Source organism: Trichosurus vulpecula, chromosome 6 (assembly GCF_011100635.1).
Source record: "Trichosurus vulpecula isolate mTriVul1 chromosome 6, mTriVul1.pri, whole genome shotgun sequence".
NCBI lineage: Eukaryota > Metazoa > Chordata > Mammalia > Diprotodontia > Phalangeridae > Trichosurus > Trichosurus vulpecula.
In genome coordinates, this window is record NC_050578.1 from 237861330 (window position 1) to 237881611 (window position 20282).

Below are 20282 nucleotides of genomic sequence, written 5' to 3' on the forward strand. Positions count from 1 at the left end.
TAAAAAGCCAACTTGCTCTCACTAACAATTTTTTTCCCACATGTGGGATAACTGGAGTCAACTGAAAATCAGGCTTTTTATTCCCAGAAAGCTTTTCTTGAAGCAGGATGTGACATCTATGGCATCATGGAATTGTGGCAAGAAGACAGGCTTTTCCTTCTGTTCCCTTCTCCAATCCCACCACAGCCACGTCATTATTCAACAAATTTCCCCAACCCAGGAAGGGGGCATTTTATTGCTTCAAGTGATGCCTGTGGAGAGTCCCTTTTTCAGTGTCATAAATCTGGAGACCAGAGGCCTGTTGAACAACAAAAACCAATTTTCTGCAACTACGAAGCATATAGCCCAGAGTACTTTGGGCCTATTGGAACCAGTGCATTTTATCATAAAGACCAAGGATAGAAATAGGAGATGTTAGTATTCTCAACCAAGGCAATCTCTGCAAGAAATAATTCAATATTCTTTTTCTAATTGAATGTGTTTATTAAGCACCTATTGTATGCACAGGAGGCACCATAACTATGATCAAATATGAAACAGAACTTCACCTCAAGGAACTTGCATACAACATGTGATCAGATAAATAAATACAAAATGCCTTTGAAAAATACAGCTGAGAACTCTAGAAATCCTGAAAGGTCTGTTGTAGGAAATGATGTGAACTCATACACTTAGGTGGTAAAGCAGATAGAGCACTGGTCTGGGAATCAGGAAGACTCATCTTCCCATGTTCAAATCTGTTTTCAGACACTTGCTAGCTATTTGACCCTGGGCGAGTCACTTAATCCTGTTTGCCTGTAAAATGAGCTGGAAAAAGAAATGACAAATCACTACAGTATCTTTACCAGGAAAACCCCAAATGGGGTCACAAAGAGTTGGACATGACTGAAATGACTCAACAGCAAATTGTGTGATTTGTCTTTCATTCTCAAAAAGGACCATGACATCAGGGAGGTGATGACATGACTTGCAGTTGACTGATTTGTGTGAAGGCAGGGCTGTGCAAAATCACCAGCCTCACTTTCTCCTCCAGAGCATCTCACTCAATAGCAACAAATGCTATAAAAGAACTAGAAATTCCATGAGGGGGAGTTGAGGAGGGAAATCATTCTGGGAATCAAAAAAAGCAAATGCAAAGTTGTGGAGGTGGGAAATGAAATGTTATATATGGTTATAACTTCTCATCATGACCTTCCCCATCAGTTTCACCATATCACAGGTCAGCATAAGAAATTAAATGGGAATTTGGGGGGAATTTTGCAGAAGCCATAGACAACATTTGAAGGTCAACAGTCTACACAGAGCCTATGACCAAATACTTAAACCAAATTTTACAATATGAAACTGTAAACACCCCATAAAAAAGAAAAAATATCAGACTTCTGTGCTAGAGACCTTTCTCTCATTCTTTTACTATTTTATGGATGCCATACAGCAGTGGGCCTGTTCATCTTTTATCCCTCATTTTTGCCACTTGACCTGCAGACCTCTTTGGGCAGACAAATATGTCCCTAATATCTTTTGAGACCATTTATTTCAGTAATAGTACCCACCATATTTTTTTCATTGCTCTTTGGGTGTACACAAATATTATTCCTGTGATACTTTGCCTTGGTACAGACTTTTATCCCATTTCTAAAAAGTACTCACTTCTGAACTCTACCTCTTAGAACTTTTAGCCTCCTTTAAAACTCAGCTCACATGCCATCTCCAGCATGAGGCCTGTCCTAATTCCACCATCTACTGCTTCCCCTGCTTAGAAAAAAAATACCACCTTATATTTACTTTGCATATATCCAATATGTATTAATGTGTACCTCTATTAGAGTGTCAGCATCTTTAGGGCAGGTTATTGACTTACATCTCCCTCTTAAAATACAAGCTCATTGAGATTTAAATTATCTACTTACATTTGTTTTAATTAAGTAATTTGATTATTTAATTTATCTACCTTTAGATTGTCTCCCCACTTTCTCTTATAATTTTATATTGATGAGGACAGGGTTATCTCTGTATAAGTATAAATGTCTCCTCCATTAGAATACAGGCTCTGTGTTCACAGAGACTGATTCTTATTCCTAGCACAGTGCCTGGCACATGGTACCTGATTGATAAGTAATTTGTTAAATGTTTATGATTTTTAGTAAAACATAGCTACATAATCTCCAAGGAGGAGACTATGCAAAAATTATTGGGACAGGGAACACTATGGAGACTTTAGATACTCTACTGCCCAACCTTAGGTTTTTATTGAAACAATAGACAATATATTTTGATTTGCCATTTTAGCGAGAGTTCTGAGGTAGCTCAGCTTCATTTACTAAAGCATTTATGTAAATTTCTATGCTTGTAGGTAGGCCACATGAATCTCACTGTGGCCGCGTGCAGCATGGGCCACATTTTGGATAGCCCTGCTCTACAGGTACCCAAATGTGATGTGTGAAGATTCACTGAGTGACCAATGGATCTGGTATGGTGTGTCTAGTATCAAACGATTAGAGAGTTGGAAGAGATCTCAGATTAAGTTAGACAAGATCCCTGATCTGCTTTCTTTACTGATGCCTCACCTTAGACCATGCCTTGTGGGGGTAACTCTGAGATTGAATCATTTTCCTTTGCTTTGGCATTTTCATTTTCTTTTGCACAGGAGAACAGAGAGAATGATATTCACCAATCTCATGAGATTACTTGTTATTATCCTTTATGTGGGTTCATTTCCAGACCATTAAAGACAGGAAGTGAGAGTAGAGCTTGTGCCTTTCAGCTTTACATATTCCCCATTCATCTCTGTTAGTTGCTAATTTGTCTATTATTTCTTTAGAGAAAGTTGCATCTGTTAATGATATAATATGTTCCTTCTCATTTGGCTCTGCTTCAGCTTCCCAGGGCCCAAGTTAAATATCATTTTTTCAATCATGGTACAGAGCAAGTGATTTGTATAATATAGAGCATTGTACACAGTAGGTGGTTAAATGTTTGTTGAGTCGAGTTTGACACTGATTCACATGCAAGTGAATCACTAAAAGGGTATGAGTTGATGCCAGCCTTGGCTTTTAGGATTGCTCTTCAGTTCAAACTTGGCTTTTGGCCACTGCTCTTTGTCATAACTCTCCTTGATAAAATGCCTCCTTCCCTACCAACCCTACACGTTGGCTATGATCTCTACTATAATTGCTTTCTTTTGCATACAGTGGACTGTATTGGATATTGGAGAGAGCACTGGGCTTGGAGTCAGGAAGACCTGATTTCAAATCCTATCTCAGATACTGACTGGATGACCCTGGGAAATCTCTTCACCTGTATCTCAGTTTCCTCATTGGTAAAATGAAGGGGTTGAACTCAAGGACTGCCAAGTTCCTTTTCCAAACCCGAATTTGTGATGTTATATTGGATTTTGTTGTTGTCCTTTGTGACCCCATTTGGGGTATTCTTGGCAAAGATACCGGAATGGTTTGTCTTTTTTTTTCTCCAGCTCACTTTCCAGATGAGAAAACTAAGGCAAATAGAGTTAAGTGACTTGCTTAGGGTCACACAGCTAGTAAGTGTCTGAAGGCAGATTTGAACTCAAGAAGATGAATCTTCCTGACTCCAGTCAGGGTTCTTTGTCCACCGTACCAGACTAGGTACACAATGATAATGGATTTGTTCACTAAATTTGTCAAAAGAGTTTGGTCTTTTCCCTTGCATATCTATGTATGACCTGTACAAATCACCTGTTCCTATAACCTACAGATTATTGATTCAATGAAAGTAGATAGATAGCAGGACTTCAGATCAGGAAGGCCCAGCTTGGAATCTTGCCTCAGATATTTAAAAGATATGTAACATTAGGCACTGTAATGAAGACTGGGCCTGGTGTCAGAAAGACTCATCTTTCTGACTTCAAAATCTGGCCTCAAACACTTGCTAGCTGTGTGACCCTGGACAAGTCACTTAAACCTGTTTGCCTCAGTTTCCTCATCTGCAAAATGAACTGGAGAAGGAAACGGCAAAACACTCCAGAATCTCTGCCAAGAAAACCCCATATGGGGTCACAAAGTGTTGGACACAACCAAAAAATGACTAACAAAAGGGTTTGAACTTTCTAAACCTCAAGTTCCTCATGCATGAAATGGATATAATAAAGCACTTCTCTCACAGAATTAAAAGGGCCCAATTAAATAGTGTTTGTATACCATTTTGCATAGTACCTTTAGGTACTATGTAATATAAGCTATTATTTTTGTTACACTCATTAACTCATTCTCAGCCTTTCCAGTAGGGTTCAGCTAAGCACAGTTCTGGGACAAATCCCTCTCATTTTTTTTTATATTTGATAGATCATAGACTACTGAACAGGTAGATATTTAAAAAAAAACCTGTTGTTGTTGTAGAATAACAGTACAGGATGTCCCAAAAATCTTGGTGCTGGAGTAAGCATTAATAGCTTAAAACTGTATCCAGATTGCATCAGGATGTAAACTCATCTTTCAATGGCTCTCCAAAGGGAGCTTAGGTACTATGATAATAATAGACAGGAAAGAAGAGATGATATGCACCATGTTGTGTCTCCACATGTGTTAGGTCCCGTATTTCAAAAGCATTTTGTTCCATATACCTTATAGATAATGTGTATTTGCTAAGGTGACCTATTGTTCTTAATTGTTGAAGGATTAGTGTTAACTTTGGATAATTGCGGGCAAGAATGTGGTCTGTGGTAATAGCCCATTTACAGTAGAGTTTATTCACTTAGTTTTCCATATTATTTCTTTGTTATTGTTGTTTTCTTTTTAATTATTATTATCTTGAAACCTACTTATGATCATTTAATCAAATAATAAACTCTGGTAAGGAATCTGCTGCAGTAAATGTCTCTGACTCATGAAAAGAATGGCTCATTTGAAAGAGCGTGGCAATTTGATTAGTGAGAGCAAAAGATCCCAGTGAGATGATGTGGGACCCAAGGCTGCCCTATCCCCTTGACAATGCAGAATAATAGGTTTTCTAATAGAGGATATAAAACCTATCTCTTTCCCTGAAGGAAAGAAACATTATTTAGGATCATTTTAATTAGGCACATTCCATTGCCAAGGTTATATAAATCATTTCCGCGAGCATGCATTGGAAATTGCCAAATGCCTATTTATTCTGGAAATGTTTGAGTTTGGAGATTTATAAAGAAAGACCTTTGTCTAAATTATGTGAGCAGTTCTTTGAAATATACCTACCGCCCTTAAACATGGTTCTATATTTTAAACACCCCCAAAAAAGTTAATTCCCCAAGACAGATTTACAGTCAAGTAAGTGTCATGCAGTGGCAAAGAGTGGTAGATCCAGATTCAGAATCGTGTTCTGACACTTGCTATGTGACCCTGGGCAAGTCCCATCAACTCTCTGATCTATAGTATTCTTCTCTATAAAAGAGGGATAATAATAGCACCTACATTTCGAAGCTATTGTGAAATTGAATTTGGATCGCATGTAAAGCATTTCTCAAAGACCGTACAAATGTCAGCTATTTTGTGAATTTTGCAATGCACTTTTCTATTTCTATGCTTCAAAACATCTGTGATTGTACTGAGGGAGATCAAAATCCTGCTGGTATCTTAGTAGATGGTCTAAATGAGTTTTTTATGGAAGGAAGGCAGGGAAGGAGGGAGGAAGGAAAGCAGAGAGGGAGAGAGAAGAATGGGTGGATGGAAGGAGGATGGATGAATGAATGAATGGAAGGATGAATGGAAAGATAGAAGCATGGAGGAATGGATCATCTCTTCTGCTTCTTCTAGTGAGCCGCTGTAAAGAAAACTGTGTAATTCAGGAGAAAGAACTCTGGGTTTATAGTGGGAACACCAGAGTTCATATACTAAGTCTGTTTTTCAACACCTGCATGACCTTGGGTAAGTGATTTCACCTCTCTGGGCCTCAGTTACCTCATTTATGAAAAAGTGGGTTAGACTAGATGGGCCCTAAGGAGCCTTCAAGCTCTAAGATATCCTATGATTTAGACTAGTTTAAGCAGATCCTCAGAAAATTGACATAAAGTCCTTTACCAAGTCATATTTGAGTTTTTTCAAATTTGGTAGTATCTAGGCTGCTGCAGCCTTTGATGGGGCCTCCACTTTATGATGTGACATTGACAAAGTACATTAAGGAGAAGATTTTCTTTTACAAGTTACTTTAAAATGGATCCAGGAATTTAACAGCACTAATCACCATGCTTTAAGGAAATATTCAGTTCGTTGGTCATTAGGGATTGGAACTGACCTTAAAGATCATCTAGTCCCAATGGATCATTTTACAGGTGAGGAAACTGAGACCTAGAGAAATGACCTGACTGAAATCACACAGGGTATGTGTTAGTAGCACGGGTGTAGGATTGTAATGTGAGTCTCCAGACATCCTCTAGGGCTCTTTCCACTAGTCTTCATTATAGGTCAGAGCTGTTCTCTACTGGAGGTGCTGATTGCAGGGCTTCTCTCAGTCACAAAAGATGCACTTGGCTTGTGAGATAGTAGAATGAATCAATATCACTGTGACCCAACCATGATATCACCTAAGATATCTGTACATCTCCGGTCCAAACTCAAGCATTCGTAATAAAACGATGAGATCTTGAAGGACCTTCCTGAGTTATTAAAGAGAGGGTTTTTTCTTGATTTGTGAGGCAGAGACAAGTAGTGAAAGTGAGTGTTACACTTGAAGACCTGGGTTCAAATCCTACCTCTCAAAATAGTTATAAGACACAAATTAGATAATGCATATTAAAGGCTTTGCAAACCTTATATAGCCATATATATGTCAGTTATTTTTTTTATTTTTCCTTGTCATTTCAGGGTTCAAGTATCTTCCATTGCACTCTACTATGGTTCTTTGAAAATGGCAATCCTTGGAATATATGGCATCTTCCTCTCTATTGATGAGCCAGCATGACCCATTTCCTAACTATGTACAATAGAACTAAAAAAAAATGGAAGAGACCTCAGAGGTCATCTGGTCCAACCACCCCTCTACCCATTTTACAGATGAGGTACCTGAGGCCAGAGATGTTAAGTGACTCTCTGTATTTCCTTCATTAGAATTAATTTAACTATCAGCCAGTCATCAAGAATTTATTAAGTATTTGCCAAGAAAACACCAAACAGGATCACAAAGAATCAGACACAACTGATAAAAGACAGAACAACAATAAATATATCAATTGTTGTGCAGCATAACATAGTGAACCCAGGAAGACCTAGGTATGACTTTACCTCTGATACACCCTGGCTATATGACCCTGGGCTAATGATTTAGCCTTTCAGGAATCTATACAATTCTTTAAAACACTAAATTGCAAAGATGTTGCTAACCTGCACTGGAAGAAGGTACATCCACACCAGAGATTTCTTTTTCCCATGAAATCACAAGTCTAACTGCTATCTCTATTTCTTTTATCCAGCAAACCATCTAGGAATGTATATATCACACATATCAACATATGTATTCATTTTATATATCAAATCCATTTTGTACATCAAATTCTTTTAACATATCCTATATATATGTATATATATACATATATATCTCAAATATACACGCATGTCACTGTCAAATCTCTAAGACAAGAGAAAAATTTTCCTCTCCCAATGAACTAATTTTTTAAAGAGGAAAATGCTTGTGACAGGCCAGAGTCCCAGCTAATTCTCGAAGACATCCTGAATCCCCTTCTTCAGTGCAGAATTGCTCTTCTGAATGGCGGGATGAATTATGTTCTTGTTAATTAATTGGGTTTTCTTCCATAGTCGTTTTAAATGTGTGGTGAGCTATGAGAAAGTGCTTCCCATTTGTCTGAAATGTCACAGGGCCTTTAGTGGGTTTAGATTGAGATTCTAAAGGTCTGAGAACTGAGCTCATTGTCTAGAGTTTGGTTCAACGTAGAGCAAACCTGGAATTCCCTTATTCCTTCATTGGCCTTAAGAGCTCTTCTGAGAAGCCACAGAAAACAATCCTGTGGCATAAAACACCATTAAAGTATTGTCTTCCCACCCATCCCCATACTCTGTAAGCACCTCCATCCTGCCTGCCCATCCCATGCTTTTTTCTGGCATTGTTCTCTTGCTCTTCCCTGATTTCATTGCTCATATACCTAGGTGGCCTAGTGAAGCACCCCCATAATCCTTCTAGTCACCCAGGATTGCAAATGGAGTCATCACCTTTCCTCACCCCACATATCCAAATCAGGTCTCAAATCCAGTTCTCACTTGTTGGAGTCCAGAAAACCTCAATTCTGATCCTGATTCAGACACAAGGGATGTGGCACTCAGTAAATCACTTGATCTCTGTCCTCTTCAGCTTCCCCCATGATAAATAAATAATGATAATAATAATACCTACTTCAGGAGGTTGTTGTGATCAAATGAAAGATAGATAGATAGACAGATAGATGGATGCAGACACGCGTATATGCATATACACATATTGGAGGAGAGATCAAACATAATTATACACACATTGGTACATAGGACATCTAGATGGCATGATAAGAGTAATAATGACAAGGTGTAGCATTTCTGTAGTAAACACTTCTGGATTTGAGGCAAGAGGACTGAATTCTAATTCTGATACTACCACTTGTGACCTTGGACAAATCATTCAAGCACTCTTAGACTGTTTCCTCATCTCTAAATTGGAGGAGGTGGAGTAGATGTCCTCCTAGGGTCCCTATGATACCATACATCATCGTATGCACTATAGACAACTTTTCAGGTATCTTCTAACCCAGGGATTTTTAATCATTTCTGTGTCACGGGTCTCCTTTGACAGTTTGATGAAGTCCAAAGACACCTTCTTCTTAGCCAGGTTTTTAGACGAATGAAACAAAATACAGAGAAATACAAGGGGAACCAGTTAGTATGAAATAGTTATCCCTTTTTAAAAAAAGGCAAATTCATCAGCAGACCCCAGGATAAGAACCTCTCAAGATGGACATAGAAGAAAAACTATCCCATTGGATCCTCACAACCACCCCTAGGAAGTCAGTGCTATTATTATCCTTATTTTACAGCTGAGGAAACTGAGGCAGACTGAGGTTAAGTGGCTTGCCCAGAGTAATATAGCTGGTAAATGTCTGATCCCAGATTTTAACTGATCTTCCTGATTCCAGGTCCACTGTGCCACTCGTGCTTCCCTATGATGCTGTTCTAAACTCAAGCTTTGGGTAGCAAATTACTCTATTGTCCTGGTAATATGAATAATTGATTATGCAAATATGGAGTATTGTGCTGTAGGTTGGAGAATATATGACTATTAAATATAGCACCTTTAATGAATCTCACAGTGAATTTAAAAAATAAGGCACACCCAGAACTACTAACAAACTGGTGGATAATAGAACATAAGTTCTTTCAAGGCAGAGATGCTTTGGTTTTTTTTTTTTATATACCCAGTGCCCTGCACAGTACCTCACATATATCGGGTGCTTAATAAATACTTATCAATTAACTGATAACTGAATAAAATTTACTGAAAAGCAAACTTTTATCTTTTCACAGTACATGGGGAGAAAGTCAGTGGTTCTCAAAGTGGGCTCTTGATTTCCTGAATTTGTATTCCCATTGCTCAGTACAATAAACTTGGCACACTGTAAATCTTTCATAAATACTGCATCATCATCATTGTGAGCCTCAAATGAGATAATCTATGTAAAGCAGTAGGTTACCCTTAAAGGATTATAAGACCATCAGTTACTTGTATCCTCACGTGGTAGGTGTGCTCAGTAAGAATCTTGAATCTGGTCCCTGGAAGACAGTTTTGGCAGTCGGAACTTGTGACAAAAGAGAAAAAGCTAAAACCCCTCAGCAGTAGTTGCCTCTGTTGTTTGTGCTGATCTAGACTGGTCACTATCCTGTCCTTTTTGGGTTCCTCTCTTTGCAGAAGGAGAAGAAAGTCACAGCAACATCGAGTCTCTTTTTCAAAGATGGTAAAAAGCGCATCGATTACATCTTGGTGTACAAAAAATCCAGTCTTCAGGTAGAGAAAAGGAGCACATTTGAAAGAAACCTCAGAGAAGAAGGCTTGATGCTGGAAAGAGAGGTAAGAATCTTTACTACATTCATTTCCTGGTGAAAACATGCATGCATGCAAATATGCTCAATTCATAAATGAATTCTTCTTGCACACTATTTAAATTACTGAGGTTTGAGGTTTGGTTTTTTTTTTTAAGTTTCATCAGTGACTTCTTTTTTTGTGTCACTGTAATTTCTAGATTCCACTTCTGGAATTAATCACTTCTGTAGAAGAAAGAAAAATAACTTTGACTGCTTCTGATAATATGTGCGGTATTGTGCCTTTAGAAGTCCCCCAACTCTCTGCCAAAAGGAGGGAGTTTTATTTCATTTCCTTTTCTCTGAACTTGGCAATCATTTTCCCCTCACTCAACATTTCAAACTCCTTTTAGCTTTCTGTTCATTTACACTATTGGAGCCATTCTGGTATATTGTTCTTATGTCTCTGCTTATTTAACTCTGCATTAGTTCATACACATCTTCCTGCTTCTTTGGACTTCTCATGTTCACCATTTCTTATGGCACAGTAATCAATTAATCTATTGACAAGTACATTTTTTCACTATGTGTCAGGCATTGCTAAATAAAATAATACAAAGACAGAAATGAAAAACTCTGACCTTATGGGATTTATATTTCATTAAGGAAAAAAGATCAGTAGATGGATGGATGAATGGATGGAGCAAGCATTTATTAAACATTTATGTACTAGACACTGTGCCTGGTGCCACCAAAAACAAGATAGTTCCCTTTCTCAAGGATCTTACGTTCTAAGAGGGGAAGATAAAACATAACAGGGAACTAGAAAAAAAAGTAGGAGTAAAGCAGCTGGCAGGGATATGGAGTACACTAGAGAGAGAACAAGAACCCTAATTCCAAAGGGGCAGACTGGAGAAGGGAGTTCCTCGAGCTATATAAATGCCAGGTAGGGACCTAACTGCCAATTAACAAGTAGGTCTCAAGACCAAGTTATTCTTAAGTGGGGAAAGTCATGAATAAGTAGGTACAAAATAAATATAAGATAAATTTAAGTTGGGGAGGCTACCAGCAGCTCATGGGTCAGAAAGAGCCATGGGTAGAAAGTCAAGCTGAGTGTCACAATCAGTGCTTTTGAATTGCTGAAGAAGACTTTTGAGAATCCCTTGGACATCGAGGAGATCAAATCAGTCAATACCTAAAGAAATAAATTCAGGCTATTCACTGGAAGGTCAAATATTGAAGCTGAAGCTTAAATACTTTGGCCACATAATGAGAAGATGGAGCATATTGGAAAAAAGACCCTGATGTTGGAAAAGATTGAAGGTAAAAGGAAAAAGGGACAGCAGACGAGATGGATAGATAGTGTCATGGGAATGATGAACATGAGCTTGGACAGACTTTGGGAGATAGTGGAGGATAGAAAGCGCTTGCATGCTATGATCCATGGAGTTATGAAGAGTCAGACATGACTGAGTGACTGAACAACTGCAACAACAGTGTGACTAGCAGCTACTGTGGCTGTGTAAGACCAATAGCACCAGCACACAGAAGGGCTGCCAACACAGGTTCTTTGATCTGCTTTTCTAAGGAAAGCAACTTTAACAGGTTTACAATCTGACTTTAAAGAAACTTACATATATCATTCACTTAGTTCAGGGGGGAAAGATAAGCCCCCTGAACTTCAGGGCAAATACAAACAGAAATTACAAGCATACATTATAAACAGAGCAAATAACACAAGCCAGTCTATCCATAACAATACATAGTTACCAGAGAAGCACCAACATCTGTCTGGGTTATCAAAACTGGGCGGGGGGCAGGGCTTTTTCAGTGCCTTGCCCAAAGTTTTATCACTCTTTCAATAGGTGTACCCCAAAAAGTCAAACGCTAACCTTCCAGTACATATACCCTGTTGAGAACACTGGGGGCTCCAGGCTCACCATCCAGGGTGTGGGAAAGTTAGTTAATCACTAGTACCACCTCATATGTTAGTTTCCAATCAATGATTCCTGATTGTCTTAGTCCTGGGAAACACTCCAAGGCAAAAAAGATCCCACTTTACCTGCCCAGTTCAAACAAAGGCCAGACTCATCAGAGGCACTTGACAGCAAAAAATCCTGCCCTGATTACCATTGCAACAACAAAAACAAAGAAAGTCAAACTCCAGTTCTGAGATGGGAAAAAGCAATGGTTTCTAAGTTAAAGAGATGAGGAGGGAGAGTATTTTAGGTAAGAGAGATAGTGCAAAGAGGAAGAGGCAGAAGTTACATTAACTACTGTCTATTGGCTATTTCCCACATCTAGGCTCGTAAAAAATGGGGCAACTTTAATGCTGCTGTTAGCTTGAGGATGTTTCTGCAAAATGATAACCCACATTCACCTAGCGCTCTAGTCAGGGAAAGTACGCAAATGCTTGGAATAGAGAAATAGTTCATTTAGACTTCTTATTCAGGCCTTTGGTATTTAGGTTATTGTAAAGGTGGAATAGCTGAAAGAGTCAGCTTGAAGTCAGGATGACTTGAGTTTACATCCTACCTCTAATACATACTCACTGTTTAACAATGAGCTAGACAGTCTCCCGTAAGCTGTAGGCAACTAAGACTATACATTGCAGAGAAAATGTTGACTTGTGTTAGTAGAGGGAGCTTCCCTACCTAGGAATGTTCTCCTCTTTGTTGCTATTCAGTGCTTTCAGTTGTGTCTGACTCTTGAGAACCCCATTTGGGGTCTTCTTGGCAAAGATACTAGAGTGGTTGGACATTTCCTTCTCCAGCTCATTTTATAGATGAGGAAATTGAGGCACACAGTTAAACGACTTACCTAGGGTCACACAACTAGTAAGTGTCTAAGTACAGATTTGAACTCAGGAAGATGTCTTCCTGACTCCAGGCTTGTCACTCTATCCACTGTGCCATCTACCTGCCCCTTCTCTGTACTAGGAGATAGATGATAGATAGATAGATAGGTGAATGGATACATGGATGGGTGGATGGATATATATGTATATGTAAATGTGTATATGTATAGCATAAATAGCATATACACTATTATATATGTGTGTATATATATATGTACTATGTATTCTATAAATACTATATACAATGTGAGTATACATAATATATCTATATTAGTACAGTACTAATATACGTGTGTATAGTAGCATAGTATACTAGCAATATATGCTATTATACAGCTGTATATATGTGTGTATATATACTATATATACTAGCATAGTATATATAGCTAATATTTATACTATGTATACTATGCTAGCATACATAGTATATATATATATACATAAATATTAGTATAGTAAACTAGTATATATACTAGTATTTATGTGTATGTTTAAGTAATAGAGTTAGGCTGTATTCTCTAGTAATATACCATTGTACTTCATAGCTGGGAAGCAGTAACCTGAGTGTCATAGAGGTGACAGAGGGACTCAGAAGTAGTCCTAGGGCTAGTGGAATTTGGCATTCCTTCCACTATTCTAACAGCCCCAATTATTCCTCACAATCTGCACACATGTTTTATTGATGATGAATCAGTAAGCATTCGTTCAATAATTAATCTACTCTCATCCCTGTGCTCCTGAGCTCAAGAAGATTGTAGTCTATCTGCAAAGAAAAGATTCTCAAACATTCAATTCAACTGAGAGCATGTATGAAGCATTTGTTACGTGCCATGTCTTGCACTAGGGGTACTCGCTAGCCATTTGTTATATGCAACAGTCCATCACCTTCCTACCCTTTCCAGTTCATGTGTGTTCATTCTCTAGTTCTCTTTCATTCTCTCTCTCTCTCTCTCTCTCTCTCTCCCTCTCCCTCCCTCCCTCTCTCCCTCCCTCCCTCTCTCTCTCTCTCTCTCTCTCTCTCTCTCTCTCTCTCTCTCTCTCTCTCTCGTATTATTTTGCTGACACACCATATGTACTTATTATTTACATTGATTATGTCACTTTCCCTCTCCCTGCTTTGTCTTCCTACCTCCCAAATCTCCCATTGTGCCTTGCTCATAGTTGTGTGCTAATGGCTGTTATTTTTTTTCCTCCTTAAATTAAATTGAACCTGTACCAAGCAGTACCCAAACATTTGATAATTCATCAGATTGGCCAAGACATAGAATATTCTCACAGAATTTTAAAGCTGCAAGGGACTTTCAAGAGGGCATCTAACCTAGCCCCCTCATTTTTAGGTGACTAAACTGAGGCCTGGAGTGACTTGCCCCGTGTTATACAGCTCCTTAGTGGGATAGCCAGTTCTAGAATCCTGCCATCCTTTCACATCAAGCTTCTTGTCACTATCCTTCCTCTTTAGAGCAGTAACTCTGGGCTTACAGTGTGATCTGTGCAAGTTGCCAAGCTTTTCGGGACTTCTGGCTTAGCATCTGTGAGACATAAAGGCTCTACCTCTTGGGAATGTTGGGTGGAATAATTTAATCAAGATGTGAAGGGTGAAGGCAGTGGGCGTTCTCTTCATGTTGAAAAGCATGCCTCCACCGAATTGAGGAGTGCCAGATGCCAAGCTTTCTTTTCTGAGGCAAAGGTACTCTGTTTTCCTGCTGCTACAAGCACAATTATTCCTCTCTAAAAGAGGAGAAATAATAAAAGGGAGATTAAGTGGAGGAGGCACAGAAGGAGACACATCTTACGTCCCTGGGGGGAAAGTACAAAAGGAGAAACCTTCTAGCTGGGTTCGCACTTGGCTTGACATTTCAGTAGCTGATGGCAGAGATGTTGTCATGCAGAGATTCTGTTCTGAAGCACATTTTCAAAAACGTGTTAGCCTTAGAGCAAAACAGGGGTGCCTTGAACACTGTTTCCTGGAAATTGGGGGAGTTTCTGCCACTGAGTCCTGTTCCTGGGCATCTTTGCCTATGAAATCTCTTGCCTCCATTTTAGCTCCTTTCAAGGAAACCACTGACGAATCAAAGACAGTTATAGCATAGCATACAATGAGAACTGGGCCAGGAGCAACAAGACTGGGTTTTTCTACTTGCCTATCTGTCACTAACTAGCCTTGTGACCTTTCCCAAGTTATGTTGCATCTCCTCTCCTAAAATCCTTTTATTCAGCATGCAACAAGGATTTGTGAAACTTTTTTTTTAACGCTACCACTAGGGATAAGAGGTGAACCTATGATTTCCTTGATAGAGGAAACTTCTTGAAGAGGAAACTGCTGATGAAAGTCAGCCCCTTCTCAGTAACTTATGTTCTTAGAATGGGACAGAAAAAGTTAAGCCCAGGGTCACATAGCTGGTATGTGTCAGAGGAGGAATTGGGCCAAGTTCTCTATGGTGCTAAGGCCAACTCTCTACCCAGCATGCCCTGCTGCCTTTCCTGGTTCCTAGGAACACGAAGGCAAAATGAAAACCCTTCCTGCCTTCAAGGACCTTACATTCTATATTGCCTGTTTTAAAGTAGTCGAGCTAGTTCATTTTAAGGGTTCTTTAAGCTAAATACACACACATACGTATGTATGTAAATGTATATATCCCTGTTAGTATTATTCTTAAAGTTATTTCATGATAAATAATAATAATAATAATGCCTAGTGTTTATGTAGTCTTCTTTAAGAAGAGCTTTATACGTATTATCTGATTTGATTCTCAAAGCATCCCTGTGAGATAGATGCTGTTGTCCCCCTTTGATAGCTAAGGAATCTGAGGCTAGAAGAAGTTAAGGGAAGTCTCCAGAGTCTCACATTTAGTAAGCAAGCACCTGAGGCAGGATTGGAATTTGGATCTACTTGAGTCTGAGTCAAATACTTTATCTACCATACCACTTAGCTGTCTTTTTTTAATTGTACAATTGTTATCTTCTCTTCAAAAGATTTTGTTACTTGTCCAACAGTCCTTAATAATTATAAGGGAGGAGAATGCCTTGGAAAAAGATTTTAGATGTATGCTAGCTCACAGGTGATGAGACCAGATCACATCACAGTAAATTCCTTCAATGATCTCTAGGTTGTGTTTCCAGACTAGTCCTGCAATCTTCAGGTAGCCTGGAACTCTGCCATCTTTTCCCAAAAATCTCTTCTTTTCCAGGAAACAAAGTAGTAGGCCATGCCTCCCAAAGTGGATTCCCATTATCTTGTTGTTTGGCCTTTGTTCTTGAAGGGGACCATGATATCAGGAAGATGGTTTCATGACTTGCAAGTGAATCGGATTTAAGTGAGGGAGGACTGTGCAAAGTCACCAGCCTCACTTTCTCCTCTGGAGCCATCTGGGTCCAGTGGCAAGATAGAGATCAGGACAACTGGAGATGGACCCAGATGCAGTGGATGACCTGAAAATATAAATACGAGCAAAAAGAGGCAGCCCCTGCCTTCAAGGAACTTAAAGTTTAAAAGGGAAGATGACACATAAAAAGAAGCTGAAAAGGGAGAATTTGTTGTAAAGAATAGTGTAAGGTTAGTGTTGTAAGGCACTCAGTATAGTGCCTGGCATTCACCCCATATGCCTTCCCCCAAACAGCCACTTACTTGGTTAGGAGGCAATGGAATATGCTCCATGCAGAGTCAAGAAAGCATGCATTGGAATCCCAGCTCTGCCACATATGACCTATGTGACCCTGGGAAAATCTGTGATGTCATTGAAAGAAGTCTCTTATCTAACTTGGATTATAACCCCTCCTAGACATATTATTGTGTATAACTCAGAGCAGTAAATCTGAGAAAGTGGGAAGATCTTACTTAGGAAGGAGAAGAAACTTAAAGGAATTTTTCTATGGCAGAATGCGCTGAAAAGAAAATCAGTGAGAGAGGAAGCAAAATGGCAGCAGGAGTGGGGAGGAGTTGACTAAAAATAATACTGGTCAAGGGGTGGGGTGACATCCAGTAGTAGACTGGCTACTATAAGAATTCATAGGATCTTATTTCTAACTGGAAGGGACCTAGCAAGCCATCAGGTCCAAACCCCTCATTTTGCAGAAAAAGTATCTGAGGCAGGGCAAGGTGAAATGCATTGCCTATCACCAATTCATAAGTTTCTGAAGATATGTCTCAGGTTTTCCTGATTCCAAGTCCAGCACTGAAGCCACCTACTGCAAGCCACTTAATCTCTTGTGCATCAGTTTCTTCACTTTATAATGAAAGAATGATGATGCCTCCCCCAAACATCCCACGATAATGTTATGATGCCCAAAGTGAGACACTAGATTATGAAAGTTGGCTGAATTATAGTAACTTGGCTTATATGTTGTTATTATCTCCAGAGGCCTGAAATTGGGCACATAACATTTTTTTTTAGTAGAGAGATGAGGAAGAAGAAAATTCAATTTCTTCTTAGAATATTCAGGGAAAAGGTGGGAGTCATTGAAGTGAGACAACTTCAAAAGATATGAATCATTTATATCCAGTATTTTGGGATTTTGATTTTTAGAGAAATGAAGCACAATGTGAAATAATTCTTTCCCATGAAGTGGACTGTGACAGCTTACATCTCTCCCCTGTTTTCTCTCCTTTAATCATAGGTAAAGGTGGAGTTTTAGAATGTTAGAACTCTAACAAGGCCTTGGAGAAAGCCTGGCCTAAATGATAATTCTCATCCTAGGCCATTAGTATACCCTTGATGGGTCAACTAGACTGGTTTAGACCTCAGTTTCTTCCAATCCTTAATCGTCAAATGTAGGTGGGCATTTCCCAGAAAGGGAACCCAGGCACACAGAAAATGCTACATGCCTACTATCATATGGAGACCATAACCCTTGCCAAATCATTTGGGTCAATTTATGATTTTCTATGTGCCAGACTCTGTGCTAAGCACTGGCAATACAAAGTAAGGAAAGGAAAAAATCCTGACCACAAGCAACCTATGTTCTAATAGATGAAACACATAAATAACTAAATACATACAAGATATAGAAAAAGTTGATGAAAGTTATTTGAAAGTATCATTGGCTTTGAGGAAAAGAAAAGGCCTTCTGCAGAAGATAGAATTTACATAAACATTAATAATACCAAAGAGGTCAGTGTTGTTCAGTCATTTCAGTTGTATCCAATTCTTTTTGACCCCATTCGGAGTTTTCTTGTCAAAGATAATGGAGTGGTTTGCCATTTCCTTCTCCAGCTCGTTTTACTGATGAGAAAACTGAGGCCAACAAGATTAAGTGATTTGCCCAGGATTACACAGCTAATAAGTGTCTGAGACCAAATTTGAACTCAGAAAGATGAGTCATCCTGACTCCAGGCCTGGCGCTCTATCCACTGCACCACCTAGCTGCCCAAGAGGGCAGTGGCAAATTACCAAATGTGATGGCCAATCCTTGAAATGTTATATATCAACACCTCCCAAACCCCCATATAACAAATGTGATCCTGATTCTCCTCTCTCCATTCTGCAGTACTTCATACAAGTCTTCCCAGGTTTTGCTGAAACCATCTTTTTTGTTAATTTCTCATAGCACAATGGCATTCCATAACATTTGTATGCCATAATTGGTTTGGTCCTTCTCCAACTTATGGGCACCCTCAGTGTTCCCTATTCTTTGCCAATACAAAATTATATGCTATATATATTATTTTACATATAGGATTTCTTCCTCTTTCTTTGGTTTCTTTGGAATATAGGCCAATACCACTACAAAGTACTGCAATTGCCAAGTCCAAGGACATGAACAGTTCACTAACTTTGAGATCATAATTCCAAATTGCTTTCTAGAATGCCTGGACGAAAGATTTCAGTGAATCATCCATGGCCAAGCCCCAAATTCAACCTAAGTCATTTAATTCCAAATATGATACTCTTTCCAAAAAGCATTCCTTACAAGATCTTTTCATAATGCCAACTCTTTTTGTCATAAGAAAGGATGAAGCTGTTGTCTCATCTAAGTAACAGTAGTTATCTCCTGGGGCAATTTCTCTTGAACTAATTAGGTGTCAAAGTGTTTGAAGGACAGTCAATTAAGAAAGAACCACGGCCCATGACTGGACTTCAGCCACTGACATGAACCATTTACCTGATGGAGTAGTTAAATAAATGTCTGTGTAATTTTTCCTGGGTTGGGGCATTAATTGTAGAATTTCGACATCCTTTTTATTTTTTCTCTTTGAAATGGAAATTAGCACATTCTTTGCTCTGCATTTCAAAGCACCATTTACTGAACTGGAGCCAAAAAAAGTGTGCCTCTTAGATCAACCTTCAAAGACACTGAAGCCTCCAAAATTAGAACCTCTTTTCTTTTATTGTCCTCTATTCTATACTCATTTCCGTAATCAATATGATTTCCTCTGAGAAAATCTTGAAGGAGTCATGGCATTAGGAGTTGGAACTATAGGAATTTATGGGTACAAATGTTCCTAGAGCAACTGTTACTAATAAGATAGTAGTGTCTGAGGCTAGATTTCAACTCAGAAAGATGGGTCTTCCTGACTTCAAGTCCGGTGTTACATCCACTGTGCCACCTAGGTGCCCAAGAGGACAATGGCAAACTACCAAATCTGATGGCCAATCCTTGCAATAATGTATTATGATATATAGTATCTTTACATGCCATTCCTTCGTATATTTGTAGATAGTTTTCATACCCTTCCTAGGAATTTTCTTCTTTAGACTATACACCTTCCAGGCCCTTTAATTGTTACTGATATGGCAGAGTCTTGAGATCCCTTGCCATCCTAATTACCCTCTCCTGGATGCTCTTCAACTTGTCAGATATGATCTCTTTTATTCTAAGAGGGAAGGTTTCCTTGGGAAATGAGGTTATATAGTTTAGCATCAGCTTCATAGCTCATTCATGGTACCTGTCTTATTCTCCTTTACAGCAATCTGTTACAAATAGTGATATCATGTTTGTCAAAATCCACTGCCCATGGGATACACTCTGCAAATATGCAGAGAGGATGAATATCAGGATGCCCTTCAGGTACAGTAAAGTCTTTTTGTCCTTCCTTCTGACACTGTATTAGTATTAATCTTATGAAATTCTTGTCATTTCTTATACTTTTTTTCAATTAAAGCAATATAAAAACAATATCCATTTCAAAGGTCTAGTTATATACCTCATTGAGTATATATACTTCTTGAATATATATCTCTGGTCCCTGAGATCATAGGATTTCAAGCTGTTAAGAACCTTATAGATCTTTTAGTCCAACAGTGTCATTTTGTACATGAGGTAACTAGGGAGTGGTGGTCATAGGACCTCAGATTACAAATTAAGAGGTCTGACCCTGCAATTTACTCTCTGTCTGAGCTTAGAAAAATTACTTAACTACAGTCAGAGAAGAAAATGTGGTTGAGTGGAATGAGTTAGAGTATGAAGTGAGTATCTGGAGTTGAAAG

At 38.8% G+C, this 20282-nt stretch overlaps 1 protein-coding gene across 1 annotated transcript in view; it reads left to right on the top strand.

The window, feature by feature from the left end:
* Nucleotides 1-20282, top strand: part of ANO3 (anoctamin 3) — a 270486-nt gene that overhangs the window by 100872 nt on the left and 149332 nt on the right. The window contains exons 5-6 of the mRNA XM_036764751.1: nucleotides 9892-10050; nucleotides 19763-19863. Coding sequence (XP_036620646.1) covers nucleotides 9892-10050; nucleotides 19763-19863 — 260 coding nt within the window. The remainder of the gene's footprint in view (nucleotides 1-9891; nucleotides 10051-19762; nucleotides 19864-20282) is intronic.